This window comes from Salvia splendens, chromosome 17 (genome assembly GCF_004379255.2).
Source record: "Salvia splendens isolate huo1 chromosome 17, SspV2, whole genome shotgun sequence".
Classification (NCBI taxonomy): Eukaryota; Viridiplantae; Streptophyta; class Magnoliopsida; order Lamiales; family Lamiaceae; genus Salvia; species Salvia splendens.
This window is the reverse complement of record NC_056048.1, coordinates 3,197,678-3,213,611: the sequence shown is the minus strand read 5'-3', so window position 1 is coordinate 3,213,611 and position 15,934 is coordinate 3,197,678. Positions and strand designations below refer to the sequence as shown.

General features: G+C 35.0%; 4 protein-coding genes across 6 annotated transcripts; 1 reads left to right on the top strand and 3 right to left on the bottom strand.

The window, feature by feature from the left end:
* The first annotated feature begins 2,134 nt into the window (after window positions 1-2,134).
* On the top strand, window positions 2,135-3,312 carry LOC121773698 (transcription factor DYT1-like). Its single transcript, XM_042170606.1, has 4 exons — window positions 2,135-2,380; window positions 2,457-2,630; window positions 2,698-2,880; window positions 2,946-3,312. The coding sequence occupies exons 1-4, from the start codon at window positions 2,225-2,227 to the stop codon at window positions 3,015-3,017; spliced, it is 585 nt and encodes a 194-aa protein (XP_042026540.1). The 5' UTR covers window positions 2,135-2,224; the 3' UTR covers window positions 3,018-3,312.
* Window positions 3,313-4,306: 994 nt separating this feature from the next.
* Window positions 4,307-5,163, bottom strand: LOC121773699. Its single transcript, XM_042170607.1, has 2 exons — window positions 4,636-5,163; window positions 4,307-4,500 (listed from the first exon to the last, which is right to left on the bottom strand). The coding sequence occupies exons 1-2, from the start codon at window positions 5,048-5,050 to the stop codon at window positions 4,430-4,432; spliced, it is 486 nt and encodes a 161-aa protein (XP_042026541.1). The 5' UTR covers window positions 5,051-5,163; the 3' UTR covers window positions 4,307-4,429.
* Window positions 5,164-7,212: 2,049 nt separating this feature from the next.
* Window positions 7,213-9,117, bottom strand: LOC121775338. 3 transcript variants are annotated; one of them, XM_042172415.1, is made up of 2 exons: window positions 8,985-9,117; window positions 7,213-8,896 (listed from the first exon to the last, which is right to left on the bottom strand). In XM_042172415.1, exon 2 carries the CDS (start codon window positions 8,297-8,299, stop codon window positions 7,475-7,477), a length of 825 nt encoding a protein of 274 aa, XP_042028349.1. In that variant the 5' UTR covers window positions 8,300-8,896; window positions 8,985-9,117; the 3' UTR covers window positions 7,213-7,474. The 3 variants fall into 3 exon arrangements, with proteins under 3 accessions (XP_042028349.1, XP_042028351.1, XP_042028350.1); XM_042172417.1 differs by having other exon boundaries at window positions 7,213-8,095; window positions 8,203-9,078; XM_042172416.1 differs by having other exon boundaries at window positions 7,213-8,890; window positions 8,985-9,078.
* A 99-nt stretch (window positions 9,118-9,216) lies between these two features.
* LOC121775339 (DAG protein, chloroplastic-like) lies at window positions 9,217-11,027 on the bottom strand. The gene is made up of 5 exons (XM_042172418.1): window positions 10,662-11,027; window positions 10,117-10,214; window positions 9,929-9,994; window positions 9,637-9,824; window positions 9,217-9,481 (listed from the first exon to the last, which is right to left on the bottom strand). The coding sequence occupies exons 1-4, from the start codon at window positions 11,006-11,008 to the stop codon at window positions 9,655-9,657; spliced, it is 681 nt and encodes a 226-aa protein (XP_042028352.1). The 5' UTR covers window positions 11,009-11,027; the 3' UTR covers window positions 9,217-9,481; window positions 9,637-9,654.
* Window positions 11,028-15,934: the final 4,907 nt, after the last annotated feature.

Sequence of the window (15,934 nt, the reverse complement as noted above, 5' to 3'; positions counted from 1 at the left end):
TCATTTTTTGCACTCATTTTGGAAAAATAATAATAAATAGTTAAAGTGGAGAAAAAATAAAGTAAGAGAGAGAATAATATAGAGAAGAGGAGGGAGTACTTCCTCCATCCGCGAATAGGAGTCTCGTTTTTCTATTTTAGTCCGTTCGCAAATAGGAGTCTCATTTCATAATTACCATAAATGGTGAAAATGCCTCACATTCACCACCTCATTCCACTCACATATCATTTAAAACTAATATATACAAGTGAGACTCATATATATTTCACTAATTTTCTTCCGCCCACTTTTTTTAACATTTCTTAAAACCCGTGTCGGAAAAAAATGAGACACATATTCCCGGACGGAGGGAGTAGGACGAAAAAGAAAGCATCCCTAAATTGAGGTTAAATTAATTTCTAAATTGAGGTTAAATTAATTTTAGTTGAAAAACCAAGAATGAGGATGATTTTTAAGCATTAGTAGTATATTTAAAAAAATTAACATCTTTAATTGCATTAAAAATTATCATTATTTATTATAATGTCTCTAAATTTTATTTCAGTATCCATCTCTTGTGTGCAGCTCTCTATTATTGGGCCCTCTAGGATTAAAATTATTGCTTTGTCACTAAAACAACTCAACAAATTTTAACAGTAATTGGGCCCTCTAGGATTAAAATTCTTGCTTTGTCACTGCCCATGGTGATTGATTCCTGGATCCGCCAATAGCACACAAGCTATCCTTAGAAAAAAAAAATAATCGCATTATTAGTTCCTTAATCCTTAGAAAAAAAATCGCATTATTAGTTCCTAAACTTATGGTATAGTTACCCAAGAAGCCCTTGTTTAATTTTTTTTTAAACCAGAATCTCCAAACCCTACAAGGGTGTTTTAGACTATATGTAATAGTTTGGGTTAAGTTAGGGAAAGGAAATCCTCTTTGCATAGGACAAATTACACCTTGACTGATCATCACTCATATTGACATATTGTCACTAATGATAAAAAAAAAAAAAAGACACCCTATTTTTTATATAGAAACATCTCAAATTCACTGGGCATTGATTAACTTGATAGAGTTTTGAGAATTGAGCACACAGTGCTATTAAAGAAAATAAGTGGTGAATGCGTATGATGCAAACTATTGTAAACTTTGAGAGGCAAGCGTTGCTAAATGTAGAAGTGCGAATGTGGTGTGTTTCTTTCTTGCAAAGCCTACGCTTATTTATAGGCTCAACGAAAAACTTGAAAAAACTGAGTCATTACAACCTTTCACTACTTAACCTAACTTTTAAGAAATAATATTGCATTTGAAATGATAACTTGGTTTAAGCCTTTCATATGGAATGTGATCAAGCATACATGCTCTTTATGAATGAGAAAAAATTCTACAAGCATTAGAACATGTTTTGAAGTCAAAGCACTATAGAGATGCAATAAAGATGGAGATGAATGCATTAACTATAAATAACACTCAGAGAGTAGTGTGAGTCAAACCAACTAATTAACACATCTTTTGCTGAAAGTCACAGATTGAGTTGTCAAATAGGTTGGGCCAATTAGCTCCAATCAGAGTACCCTTGTCTTCAAAAACATGAAATTGTATCTGTGAACTTGTGACCTTCACATTTAGTACTATATCACTCTAATCTCTTAGCAACTAAATTGTGGAATTCAACACTTATAACATCTTGTCTTTTGTGCATAATTAATATCCAAACCATCACTTGTACATATAATGCTCTGAACATAATTCTAGAAAAATAATGTAGTAATTAGATATGAGGAGGCTTCCAGTGTAACAAACATAACTGACACTGAAAAGTAGAGAGAAAAACAACTTGACAAGAGAATAATGTACTTGTAACTTCTGCATGTTTAGACAGCTATGCTCACACTATATTGTACTATGCTACTTTCAACCATATGTATATAAATTAACAAGGCAACCACGAGTAGTTTGATGATATTACGGTTAAAAAGGGTCAGAAACTCAATTTCTTAATGGCTTTGAACTGATATAACATATTTTTACATTAAGCTGAAAAATCCCTTTATCTCTCTTTCTCTCTCTCATGCTAGAAATGAACCTCTCAACTCCCAAAGACACTAATCAAATGTGTATGTTGACCAAAGGAAGCCTAACAAACTTCAACAAGAAGATTCCCACTTGACTCTGTCATGTGCTAATCTTGTGAAATACACTTATAAATAGGAAGTCCCTCCCATCATTTGGCAAAGCAATGGGGGGAGGAGGCATGGACAATGAATGCCACAACACCAGCAACGAGGGCGACGAAAGGTTCAAATCCAAGAACCTCGAAGCTGAGAGGAGAAGGCGCAAGAAGCTCGGGGACAGACAGCTAGAGCTGCGCGCCTTAGTCCCCAACATCACCAATGCAAGTAATCGAAAACCTCTCAGTACGAATCCTTACTTGCGATTTAGTCTGTCTGAATACGAGTTTGTTGGTGCAGATGACTAAATCCACTATAATCACTGATGCAATCACATACATTGAAGAGCTGAAAATGACAGTGGAAGAACTAAGCAACCATCTCCTGGAATTGGAGGAGACTAGCGTCGATGAAGAGAAGATCAAACTGAAGGAGATTGACGACGAGAAAGAGATGAAGAAACATGGAATAAAAGTAGTATTCATTCTATATCTCAAATTGATCAACATTATAATTGCTCTTACTTATCATTTGTTAACAGGTGGAGGTTGAGGTTGAGGTGAACCATGTCTGTGGGACTAAGCTATGGATACGCATCGTGTTCCAGAAGAAGAGAGGCGCGCTTACTAAACTAATGGAAGCGATTACCTTGCTCGGGATTGATCTCATTGACACCACCATTACTACTTCCAGAGGAGCAGTTCTCTTCACCTCATTCGGTCAGGTACAACTATCACACTTAAGTACAAAATGAAGAGATTTTGATTTTATTTGTTCGAAAATGTTTAGGGAATTCGTGGTGGATTACCGGAGGCAGACCAGATGAAGATATACTTGTTGGAGATCATAAGGAGCATCTAGAGATATTATAACCGCGATTAATTCGCATTGATTGATCATTAATCCATCCAATAATTAAACACATTTTGAGATTGAGGTGATGAAAAACAGAACAAGTCCAATACTAAACACTAATTCTGGACATGGCCATTGTATTCTTCAATATTTTTTCTGGTAAAAGAAGTGAACAAAATCTTATTTGTTTGCAGTTATTACAGAGATGGTTTCCAGGCAAAATGTCTTTACTAGAGCATAGTACATTCTATAATATTCAGACTCAAAATTGTAACATGGATTTATTACTTCTTATGTTAAATTTGATTCTATACTCTGTTCTACAGCAAGAAAAAACATATGCAATAACCTAAATTTTGTTTTAATCCATCAATATCATGAATAAAAATACTCAAATTTAGACATTGGTTACAAATTCAGGCCAATAATCTACAGCAGATTACTCATGTTATTATGGGCTCTGTATTTGTGCGAAAGAGGCCAAAACAAACAGACTGCACTTGATACGGGTCATGGTCCCCAAGTGAAACGTATAAATGCATCGATAGAATCTAATTCCCATCAATGATACAAACAAGAAATTACCTGAAGACGATTTCCTTACTTCAAATTCTTCAAACGACGAGATGAATAGGTCAGTTGGGTACAAACCCATCCCACATCGGATGAGTGAGGGAAGTTGGATTAGTATATAAGTGCTATCCATCCCTAATTAATTCTAGGCTTTTTGGGGGTGACCCAAAAACAAATCCGTGCGGCCTTGGCTCCATCCAAAGCGGACAAAGATCCCAACGAGGTCTCACTTCGTATTCAACATGTCAATCAATAAGTTTGATTCCAAACACCATGAATGTCACTGAGAGAGACAGATAACATCTGCAAATGTGCCTTTCAACAAGATATCAGAAACATTTCATTTTTCTCAACTTTAATCATTAAATTTGCCCAGATACTGATTGATGACAATCTTCCTCTTCAATTTTCCATTTCTAACCAAACTCTAATCTTTTTCTCCAACCGTTTGTGGGCCCCATTTTCATCATTCAAACAGATCATATGCCAATGGTCTGTTGAAAAGCTTCATTATAAAACCAAATTTCCTGGCCCCACATCAATTAACTCACTTCTTTCCTCATTCCATCTCACTTCAGGTATTCAACAATCTATTCATGAAAATAATGTGAATAGCAAACAATTCCAGTTAGGAAGTTGCCATTTACTAATTTTTCAATCTGAATGATTCTGCCAACCTTAAACTTACCAAGATTTTGTCAGAATACAATAAATTAGTCATGTAGAACAAAATCAGAGCCACAATCTCTTCATTCATCTCAAAAAATCTGCAGTTAGCATCCATGTTTTTACAATTCTACAAAGATGTATATTAGGAAACAGTCTCGAAGTTGACTAGGAGAGACTCATTCATCCTTAACCAAACGGAGATAAGATCGATCATTGACTTTGGGTACGGAGCAGCTTCTCTGCGTGCCTACAAAGGCAAACAAATGAGGCATTATTCATCTCTGGGCTCCAAACCCAAGCCGCGGTCCAGCATCCCAACAACAACGACAACAATCAGATAAATAAAACAAAAAAAATAAAAAACAAGAAAAGTGGATCTTACAAGTGGGATAGCAAAGAGGAGGTTCTTCAAACAGAGAAAGAGACATCTGCTTATGAGCGAGGCCGATGTCGAACAAGATAAGGCCGGAGGAAGGATCATACACGATGATGTCCTTCACCGGAAGCCATAAAAACAGCTCTTCTTGAGACAGCCCCTCAACTCCCATCAACCCTCCGTAGCTGAGGTTCGCCCTCACCACGCTCTCGAACCAAATCCTCGTCCCCATCCTCGCCATGCACGGGCTCTCCAAAAACACCTGCAGCAATCCATCTTCACTCAATTCGTACGACTTCACCCCATTCTTCGGGAAAAGCCCGGCCGGGAGGCCCCGGCTCCTCAGCAGGTCATGAATCGAGGCCGAGGCCGAGGCCAATGTGACGAGACTGAGTATTAGAATTTTCAACAGCAGCAACATAGTGAGTTATGCAATATGAAAGCTATGGAAAGGAAGGATGGAATGGAAAGAGCAAGGATTTATTTATTATGGGGTGAAATGTGGGGCCATGAAATTTTTTTTCTATATTAGCATTGTGTTGTTACTAAAATGTTGTTTGTGATTTTTGGGTGTGTGTGATTAAAATAAAGCTGGCGTTTTGGTGACAGATGAAAATGCATTTTCTTGCCAGAGGAGATCTACCTAAGAGCCAATAATTGTTGGACATACTATACTCCAATACATGATTGTCATTATTGTATTGAGGAGGCAATGTCTTAATTCATGTCGTACTACATATCTTCATTGACAAACCAGGAATTTCAATTACTAATGTTAATTAGTGAATTGTCACATGGTTAGTGTACCAAACAGGAAGATTATGAAATACACCAAATACTATAAAAAAATTAGTACAATAAATATTGAAGTGTATGTAGCAGAAGAGGAAATCATGAGAAAAGGAAAGATCATATGGTGATGCATCAATTGGGCAGGATAAAGTTGGCGTTTCTTTAGAGCAAGTCCGATGACGGAAATGACGAGGTTCTTGTCCCCACTTTTGGAACTTTCTTGTTCGTTTATTCCTATTCATCTCAAATCGTAGTGTATTCATTTAATTTATTTCTATTTATAAGGAGCAAATTCATGACTAATTTATCCTTATTATATAATTTTGGATACTTTTAACACTATCATTTTAGAAAGACATTATTGATTTAGATTATAAATTAATTAGGGCAGTATTAATTAACGTACGTACTAGTATATGATTCAATTACTATAATTATAGAATAATTTTACAACTTAACATAGTACTACTTAGTAGTATATATTTTTTTCAAATATATTTTATTTTGTCATTTTAGTTTGATATCTAGTTTATCTTTTATCTTTTGAGTTATGCTGTCATGGCTTCTTTCGTTTTTTTTTTGTTAATAGTATTTTTTTAAATAAATCATTAATGTAGTAATAATAAAATCATTTTATCTTAATATAAAGAAAAATAATTAAACATTTTCCTTATTGAAATGTGGAGTACATAATAAAATGGAGTAATAAATTCATAATGGTTAATGATTAAAGATTTTTTTTGCATCATCTATTTATTTTTATGTTATTTTCCTTTTTTATTTTTCGTTAGCTTTTTTTCTTTCTCATTAAATATCCAAAAACAGGTGAATATTTTTATATTAAAAAAATAATCATTAGCTCTTCTTTGATTAGTATGAAGGGTAATTAAGTAAATTTAAGAACTCAATTAAAATAGATAAATTCTACTAATTGACAAAATTATTACAATTCTCTATATACAATTATATAAATTTATCACTACTCTTCAATACTTATTTTAAAAGGCTAAACAATATGTTTGTTGTATATGAACAAATAGTCAAATACCCATATTTTACAGAAATATCTAACCACAATTCACAAACATAGTGAGGCTTAGTCGTATAAAGTTAAAATGTGGGGAGACTAATGAAAAAAAAAGTGAAAAAGTAAAGGTAAGAAGACCAAAATACCCTCACCAAGAAAATTGATATTGATTCCAAACCCTAATTGCAGAAAGCGCCGCCAACAATTAGAGTTGGGCTAAGTTTTAGTTGAAAATTATTTCAGTATTTTAAATGGATAAAAGCAAAGTCGGCTCAGAGATGATTAATCCTACAAGAAAATTATGTAGAGACATAGCTTTCCCAGAGATTCCTGTTGCAAGAATTTGCAGTACCAATAGTTACTTGCTTTTTGGTCTTCAATCCATTGATTAAGAGGCAGAATGGATACAAAATTATTTTTCAAAATAGCCATGCTTTCACTTTATGACTTTTATCTTTCCTAGTAACATTTTCGTACATGTAACACTCATTGTATTCTATTCACATGTTGACCTCACTGTTCATCATTTCATTTATTCTTTACCTTCATTTTGCATACTTATTTAGAAGAAAATTGTACATAATCCATCATTTCTTGAGATTGGCCTAGCTGCATATTTCCACAATGCATAGGAAATTGTCGGATTTTGCAAATAAAGTGTGTGCCATGGAATTATTACAGTGTGTTGAGAGGTGGGTTACACATCCCTTTACAAAGAAGAAAGCAAGAATAACAAAATTAGATTATTAAAAAACATGCCATGATTTTGCCTTCCACCAATTTGCATTTTGCACAATGCTTCTTCAATAACTCAATGTGGATAGTACAGTTTCTTGCCAATTCAATAACTCAACTATACATGTTTATTTTGCAGCCAAGAAATAACATGAAAATCATACCAAGAACAATTATTTAAGTCAAGAAATTTGATCGGACTGGTAGAGAGACTGGTGATAATTGTCGTGACCATACGGCACAGGACTCCCGAAAAGATAATCCGCGGCTGACTCCCACGGCTCGATTCGCCTATCTTGATCGCAGACGTGGCAGCAGTTCCTCTGATGCTGCGCGGGCAGACGTGGCAGCAGTTCCACTCTGATGCTGCGCGGCCTGCGCCTTCTTAGCTAAGCACGGCCAGTAACCAAACAGACCCTCACACAAATCCAGACCTTCCAATCCAGACCCATATGGAATTTGAGAACCATAATTGGGATACTCAACAATAGGGATCACATCACTTTCCTCAACAGAAGGGATCACATCACTTTGCTCAACAATAGGGATCACATCGACCGGATCACTACCCTTCCCATCATCATCGATAATCTTACCTGTTTCGGGTTTGGTATCTGCCGGTTTGCTACGGTTGGTTAGGATAACGTCTTGGTCTTTACCATAGGGCGAAGGGATTGAATCGAAAGAGAAATTATCTAGGGCGTCGGGTTGGGGGACCGAGCGAGGGTAACAGATGCGATCGGAAGGAGGAAGAGGCTTGCCGTAGGTAATGGCCTGATCATAACCTCCACCGTAGGGAGTGGGGTCATACTCTTCGAATTCGGGTATAGCGAACAACACATTAGAGTGTGATACTGTAAAATTGGTCTGGGAATAGAGAAGGGGCGGTTCGTAACAACTATAGTTCGTCTCCTGTTGATATACAGAGTAGTGGTAGTAATCGTAAGACGAAGGAGCATAATTAATCGGATCAGGATAAGTAGATACAGAGTAGTCAAACGGGGTTGAGTAAGACTCACCGGGATCGCATGGAGAGGGATAGTGGGGCACGGGTTCGAAACCATGGTGGGGAGCACTCCAGTAGCGATCATCACCGTTGTAGCCGTAAAACTCCATTCGGCCAGAAAATGGATCGCCTAGTTTTCAGAGAAATCAAGGTGGAAATAGATTTCATACAAACCAAGTGATGCTTATACATAGGTGACTGTTTTTGTTAGAAAAGAAACAAAAACGGTGGATGGTGCATGTGCCCACTTCTAACAATGGTACACATCATGATAGTGACACAACACCTTCCTGCCTAATTTTCCATAAATAACAGACCTAGCATTCTAGTAAGGATAACCTATCTTAGAGATATGGAGACTGGAGTAAAGGCAGATGCACCAAAAGCATTCGATAAAATATCGGCATACGAGACATATCACACCATAGGCATAATAAAAGATTGAACGGAAAGAAATTCACGCAGAAGGATGATAAAACTTGCTGGATGCAATGGCTGTGGATCGATAATTATGAATAAAATATAGAAACTTAAACTGATAGATGAAAGAGACGAATCCCTAACCAAGAAAGGAACGAGTCCTAACCTCATGGCACTTGTCGGACACTGCTATTTTACCTCTGTTCAATCCTCAAGGAGTTATTTGTGGAGAATTACTACAACTTCTAATCCTCATAGGATAAACGTAACTCGTAAACATCCTGCATCTATCTCTAATTCTTGATCAGTATCACTAAGAATGTACCACGCTTGCAGATTTGTGCTTTTTGTGGATACTTGAAGCAACTTACTCACCCTAGAGATCGTTAGCTCAGGAGAGTTTATACATGCTTGAGTCCTTGGAGTGGAATTTTAGCTGCTTGTCGAGCGAAGAGATATGCTCTAGCAAGGAATTGCATCAATGCTATGGCATATACTATATACTCAGACTCAGTACCTCTCAGATTAGAGGTATTGGTTCCCCTGTAAGCTGAGTATATTTCTGGTGCATAACCAAAGCCAGAAATGAATACAATAACTAGCGCTATTAGCGAATAAACATGAGACGTTCAATAATAGAACCATGACTGACAAGTTTTTCTACTACATACTTAAATAGCACTGGTCACAGTTACTCCTAACACAGCTGGATACATATACTGAAAACTGGCACGCAGCCTCATAACTAGCTTGAGATTCAAAATGTAAGGATTAAAAACTTAAACCAAGCTCTCATCTTGTGAAAACTGAAAACTATGCTCCAATCCAAGCTATTATTGACAGAACAGCATCCACAGATAGCAATTTGCAACCTAGAACAATAGGAAACAAGAATAGAATTGGATCGGTAGAAAGACCAAGCACTTAGCAGTAGCAGGACTGAATACTTTAGAGTGCCTAATGAAGCAAAAGATCTTTACGGTATATTTCCTCATCAATTATAAAGGAAAAGTTACAACCAAATTACCATATTCGCCATAGTTCATTAGGAAGCAGATTCCGGTGTTGCTTCTTGTCTTGGTTTTCTTTGTTCCGAAGGAGGGCCATCTCTCTTTCTTACATAAGCTTTGCTCTTATATTTTGAACTTCTGGCTTGCTTCGGTTGATAAGTTGGGTACTGGCAGGGAATGATCTCTCCATTTACGTACTTATCTCCTACAACCATCAAAACAGCAAGCGCGCATGGAGAATGTTCAAATGTAACACAGACAGTACTGTTTATATGTCAGATCACTAAAGAAATTAAAAGAACAACCAACCTCCATAATCCTTGTTCTTAACATCGATATATGAATCAGGCAAGACCCACAAAACACCAGGTAGGCCTACAGCAAGTGAAAAAATAAACAAACAAACAACTTATTAGGACCCGAATAACGTCCGTGAAAACAGAAACTGCATTTTGGAGATCGAAGACAACAGGAAGATAGTGCAACATTCAATATACCCTTGAATTTCTCAGATGTTTCTTCCGATACAGTACACTGAAAACCAGTGTAAGTTGTGGTACTAAAGGCATACATATTCTTCTTTGCTTCTTCCATACTGAAACACAGAATTTTAGATCAACCGTGAGATGTTTAACATCGATGAGATACGAATGCATCACTCTACCCTCTACTCATCAACTTCAATAGGCATAACATCAGAATACAACCACCTTCTTATTTTCGGAACAATACCAACATTTTGGATTCCATAAAAGCTACTCCCATAAGAACCACCAAATTAATCAATCCATCAAAGGTAATAGTTGATTAGATTGGATTACATTTATCAAGTCGCTTTATCACACACAAAGTAAACATTACCTTAGAGTCTTCAGCCAAAACTACAAGCAATACTTCAGATACTAATACTAGTTACTATTGTACTGTAAAATACCTCACAACAATTCAAATGTACTATCAACTAGCAGAAGCATATATTATTCTGGGGCAAAAAAAATCAAAAATTTTCAAAATAAAACATCGTAATTATGCTGAAGGAGACCTGCCGAGAACTGTAGCGAGAGTGTTGAGGTAAGTGTCAATCATCTGGTCTCTGGTGGGAGCAGGGTCTTTGGGGAATTCCATGACGATGAGCCAGTGATTGTAGTCACATCCCGGTAGCAATATCGTCTCCCTTTCCTCACCGCCGCTATTCCTTTTGGCGGAGTATTCTCCGTCGGTCAAAGCTCTCACGGCCGGCAAAGCGGCATTTCTTGATTTAGTTAGGTACGGCCGAGCGCAAGGTAGGAAGGAAACGGACAGTGTGGAGGGAAGTGAAATTTTGGGGGTTAGGGTTTTGGAAATAGGGTTTAGGGTTTTGGAAAAGGATGTGAGATTCAAAGCTGCCATTTTTTGGTGGGGAAGGAAGTGTCAGTGGTGAAGAAGAAGATGATGATAAGATTTTGAATCTGCCTGCGTTATTATTTGGGCCCATTAGTTGGGCTTTAAACTTTTAACTGAAGGCCCATTAAAGGTATTTGTGTTTCCAAATCTTATTTTGGGCTGCTGGCCGTTTTGTGGTTCATTTTCATTATAAGGAGTATAATAATAACCAATTTAATAGTATATCTAAACAAGACATTTATTTTAGGAGAATTTAGAATACTAGAGTAGAAGCATATGATAATACTATTTCTAATTAATTTAAAATTTAAAATAAAATTGTAAATAAATATAAATAGCGCTATTATGTAAATATAAACCATTTCTATTTTTTTGTAAAATCATCACAAACTATACTTCATTTTAAAACAAAGAGTAACTATATACATTTAAATGCATAACTAGAGACCAAAACATGAAGTTCAATATAAAAGCATTTTATTTTTCTATAAAAGCATTTTAGTTCATAATATGGATTTGAAAACACAGAGTGAACCAAAATGTCATTATAGTGAACGGTTTAGGCTTATTACACTATAAGAGTATTTTACTTCACTATAAGAGCATTTTAGTTCACTATAGAGCCATTTAGTTCACAACATAGATTTGAAAACACAAAGTGAACTAAAACACTTTTATTGTGGATTTCGTGTTTTCAAAATTCATCCAATCTCATCCTTTTGTGTTTTTTTATCTAATGATTAGAGATGTGGTATCTAGTTATACGATTTAGTTATAAACTAATCACTTCTCTATACACAAAGTTGTAGATACGTGATAGGATAAACCCCCTATCGGGTTGATCGGCGATCGATAAATGTCTGCCGCGGGCAAGTGCCCGTCCAGCAAGACGAGTCTCTCACAGTGGAGAAGAGAATGAACGATAATATTAATATTCTTGATTGATTTCTCAAATGATTACAATAACTCCTATTTATAATGCTAATAACTAACTTACTTAACAAGAAAACAAAGATATGGATATTCTTGATTGATTTCTCAAATGATTGCAATAACTCATATTTATAATGCTAATAACTAACTTACTTAACAAGAAAACAAAGATATGGAAAAGATACGCAAATAAACAAAGATGTGGAAAAGATACGCAAGTCTCTAATTTAACTAACTAAATAATGCTCGTATCAACTCCCCCACGGTTGAAATCCACATTGTCCTCAAGGTGTGAACTACGACACAATGAAGAGAGTCGAAAACATCAGAAACCAAATCTGGTGCTATGCGTGGAACATCTTCCGTCGGGCAGCGGCGCAACTTCGGTACGAGATGGTGGGAAGGCATAACTAGTTGTTGTGCGCGGGTGGATTCCCGTCGGGCAACGACGTAGCTATGATTCGATCAGTGTGGCTAGTTGCTGTGCGCGGTGGATTCCCGTCGGGCAGCGACATAGCTGTGATTCGATCGGCGTGTTGGAAGGTGAGATCGCGATGAAAGCACCAATTTGATAGGATAAACCCCCTATCGGGTTGATCGGCGTCCGTAGATCGGCGATCGATAAATGTCTGTCGCGGGCAAGTGCCCGTCGAGCAAGACGGGTCTCTCACTTTGGAGAAAAGAATGAACGATAATATTAATATTCTTGATTGATTTCTCAAATGATTACAATAACTCCTATTTATAATGCTAATAACTAACTTATTTAATAAGAAAACAAAGATATGAAAAAGATACGCAAATAAATAAATATGTGAAAAAGATACGCAAATCTCTAATTTAACTAACTAAATAATGCTTGTATCAATGCGACATTAATTTAATATTTAGTTATCGCATGACTTATTTTCCTCGAAGAGTGGTTGACCAATTATTTCTAGTCCCCATAAATATAGTTTAATATAGTGTGACAAATGTGTAGTATGATCTTACCACATTGTGTTAATTAAATATAATTAGCAGAACATATCCATTCCATTAGTGACTAACTATTTTAGGTTGAGAGAAATTTGATAAATGTCTAACAAAAAATTGGTCCAAAGCTGGTGGATTACAATTACATAGTACACGAGAATTGACGAAGAAATACATAAATCAAATACTGTAGACATAATTACTTGATTAGGTGAAATTCCAGCACGAGGGAAGTTCGTTGGTTAATTGCATAGGTAATTATGATTTAGTGTCACAATAAAGTGGAAAAATATAAAGCATTTGACTTAATTATACCAAATCAATTAATCGTGCAAACTACTCGTTATAAAAGCGATAAAATAAAACCTGTTTCTTTGAATTGACCAAATCTCAGATTTAATTAGTAGTTCAACAGAAGTTTGTCTGCATATAGCAAATCTTTGGAAACTAGTGAAGCCCACCTAAATAATGCTTAATCTTTAAAAGCCTAACTTAATACCATTCTCTTTTGGGGGTTGACTTGAGTTGTTGCAATGGTAAAACACCAAATCGACTTTTCATGAAGAACGTGCTCGATTAATTAAAATTCTTTAAAAAGATGATAATTATTTTTAAGTTTAAGAATAAGCAATAAAAGTAGTTGAAGGCCATATATATATAGTAATGCGATAAAATATGCCTGAAACTTAAAGTAATTAACATCTATATGGATAGGGTTAAGTGTTGCAGTTCACTTGCACGGTCGTAAAACGTGACATATGCATTTTGTATGCATAAATAATTATTTATGAGATTCTTATAACCGCTTAAAAAGTTTAATTCTCGTTGTTGTAGATTTGAGTAGAGTTGGTGTTTAGTCTTTTGGCAGCAACCTCTGTTGGATAATCACAAAATGTTATTATTATTTATATCTAATACATGTGGTTAGGGATATTAATCAGGTGAAATCGTTCGGATCGAATTATCATACTATTTAGGTGTGGGTCAGTCTATTTAGTATTAATTATATTTAATATATGTAGTTAGGGATGTCAATCAAGTCAACTCACTTAGGTCGGGTTAACTTTAAATAATATAGACTATATTTTTAATTTCTTCATTTCATAAATGAGCCTCATTGTTTGAAGTTTTTATCTTCTTCTAAGTTCTAGCCACCATAAATCTAATTTCGACATAGGGCAGAACGTTAAAACATGGAATTAATATCAATGACTATTTAGATAGTCCATATTGAAATAAAGAGTTGCATTTTACATCGAAGAAATGAATATAATGTATAACATACATGGTAGAATGTCCCTATGAAAAAAGAACCATCATGTCATTTTCCTTATACACTCTTTTATCAATTTATAAATCCATACTTATACACAGATATTGAAAACTCAGTTTACAAAACATTCTTTCACCGCCCTAAACTAAAGACAAAATTGTGTAGACTCTCAATCTTTTAAAGTCAATTTTTACCAAATACTTTAAAATTAAATAAAATTAATATTTATGTGATCACAATACTTGTAGTCGGTTGTTGGGCAGTCACTTTCCGATATAAAAATCAAATATATGTCGGAAAGAATTACGGAGAGTGCCCACAAAATTAAGCAAGTGAGGGCTTTTATTTTGGTGTTTATTGATTCTTACTTTCCGTAAGAAATTTTAGAAAACAATTAAAGTGAAATAAATAAATCAGTGTCAATGATGCTTAACCAAAGGTCATGGTTAAGTCCACCTATATGCGATATTTATTTCTGCATATCGTATAGTAACACTATAGTGGTTTCATCTGTATACAGAATAGTATATTTTTCACTTTAATAAATAATGTAAATTTTTTTATCTCTAACTCTATATAAATTTGTATATGCCACATATAATTTTAATAAATAATGGGGCTTTATTTCCATGAGCAATGATATGAAAATAGAAAGTAGAAGAATACCCACTTACGAGCTGTAATAGAATCCTTTGTATCAGTTCTATTTTTTTTAAGTACTAAAGTCTTTTGTCACATTATTCCAAAATGAATTATTTATACCCATCAAACGCCAATTTAACAGTTCCCCACTAAAATAATCATAACACAAGTGACATCATTTTCCTCAAGTCTTGCCAACTCTACTGCTTTTAAGTCTTTAACCCTTATAACTTCGTTATTATTAACACGATTATATACTTATTTATTGTACTCCCTCCGTCCCGCACTACTCGCACGTTTCCTTTTCAGCACGGAGATTAAGGAATGAGTGTATAGCAAAGTCAAATATTACGGCTGTAGGTGAAAATTTTTATTAAAAATGGAAAGAGTGCAAATAACTTGGGACGCCCAAAAAGGAAATAAGTGCAAGTAGTCCGGGACGGAGGGAGTATCAATTTAGTTAAGTTGAGTGATTTCTAATCATATAAATTTATAAAAAGGAGAAAAATCTGGTGTAATTGGATCGATGGTTGCAGAATGAATATTATGGACGATGTATCAATTTAATTAGGTGATAAAATTAGTGAAAATAATAGTAATAAAAACCAGTGCTTTTCAATACAACTAATACTATTTCTGATATATCAATAGTCTTATAATCAACGATACGAATTTTAATACAAAATTAGTAAAAGAAAATAGAGAAAGAAAATGGTTTAGAGAAGGTGGCTCATTTCATTACATATGAAAACTTATCGACCATGAAAAGAGATTAATTTTTGTAAACAAATTGAAATTGAAAAACAAGACTATTGGTCATATATGGGTGGAGCCGAAAAAGTACTAGTATATATGTGAATTTTAACAGTACATTAATTTGTAATCAATCAATGTACATTCACATCCAATAATTAACAATAGTGTATGAAAAATCAGCAAGTCCTATTATAAATAACTAGGAGCAAGACTTTGTTTACCGAATTTCAACTCCTCAAAGTCTTTCATTTTCATTATGTGTGTGACTTGTTTTGACAAAATACCAGTTTACTTAAGGTAATTCTTTCCTTCTGTCTTCAAAAACGCGTTGAAGTAGAAATTAAAAATGTTTA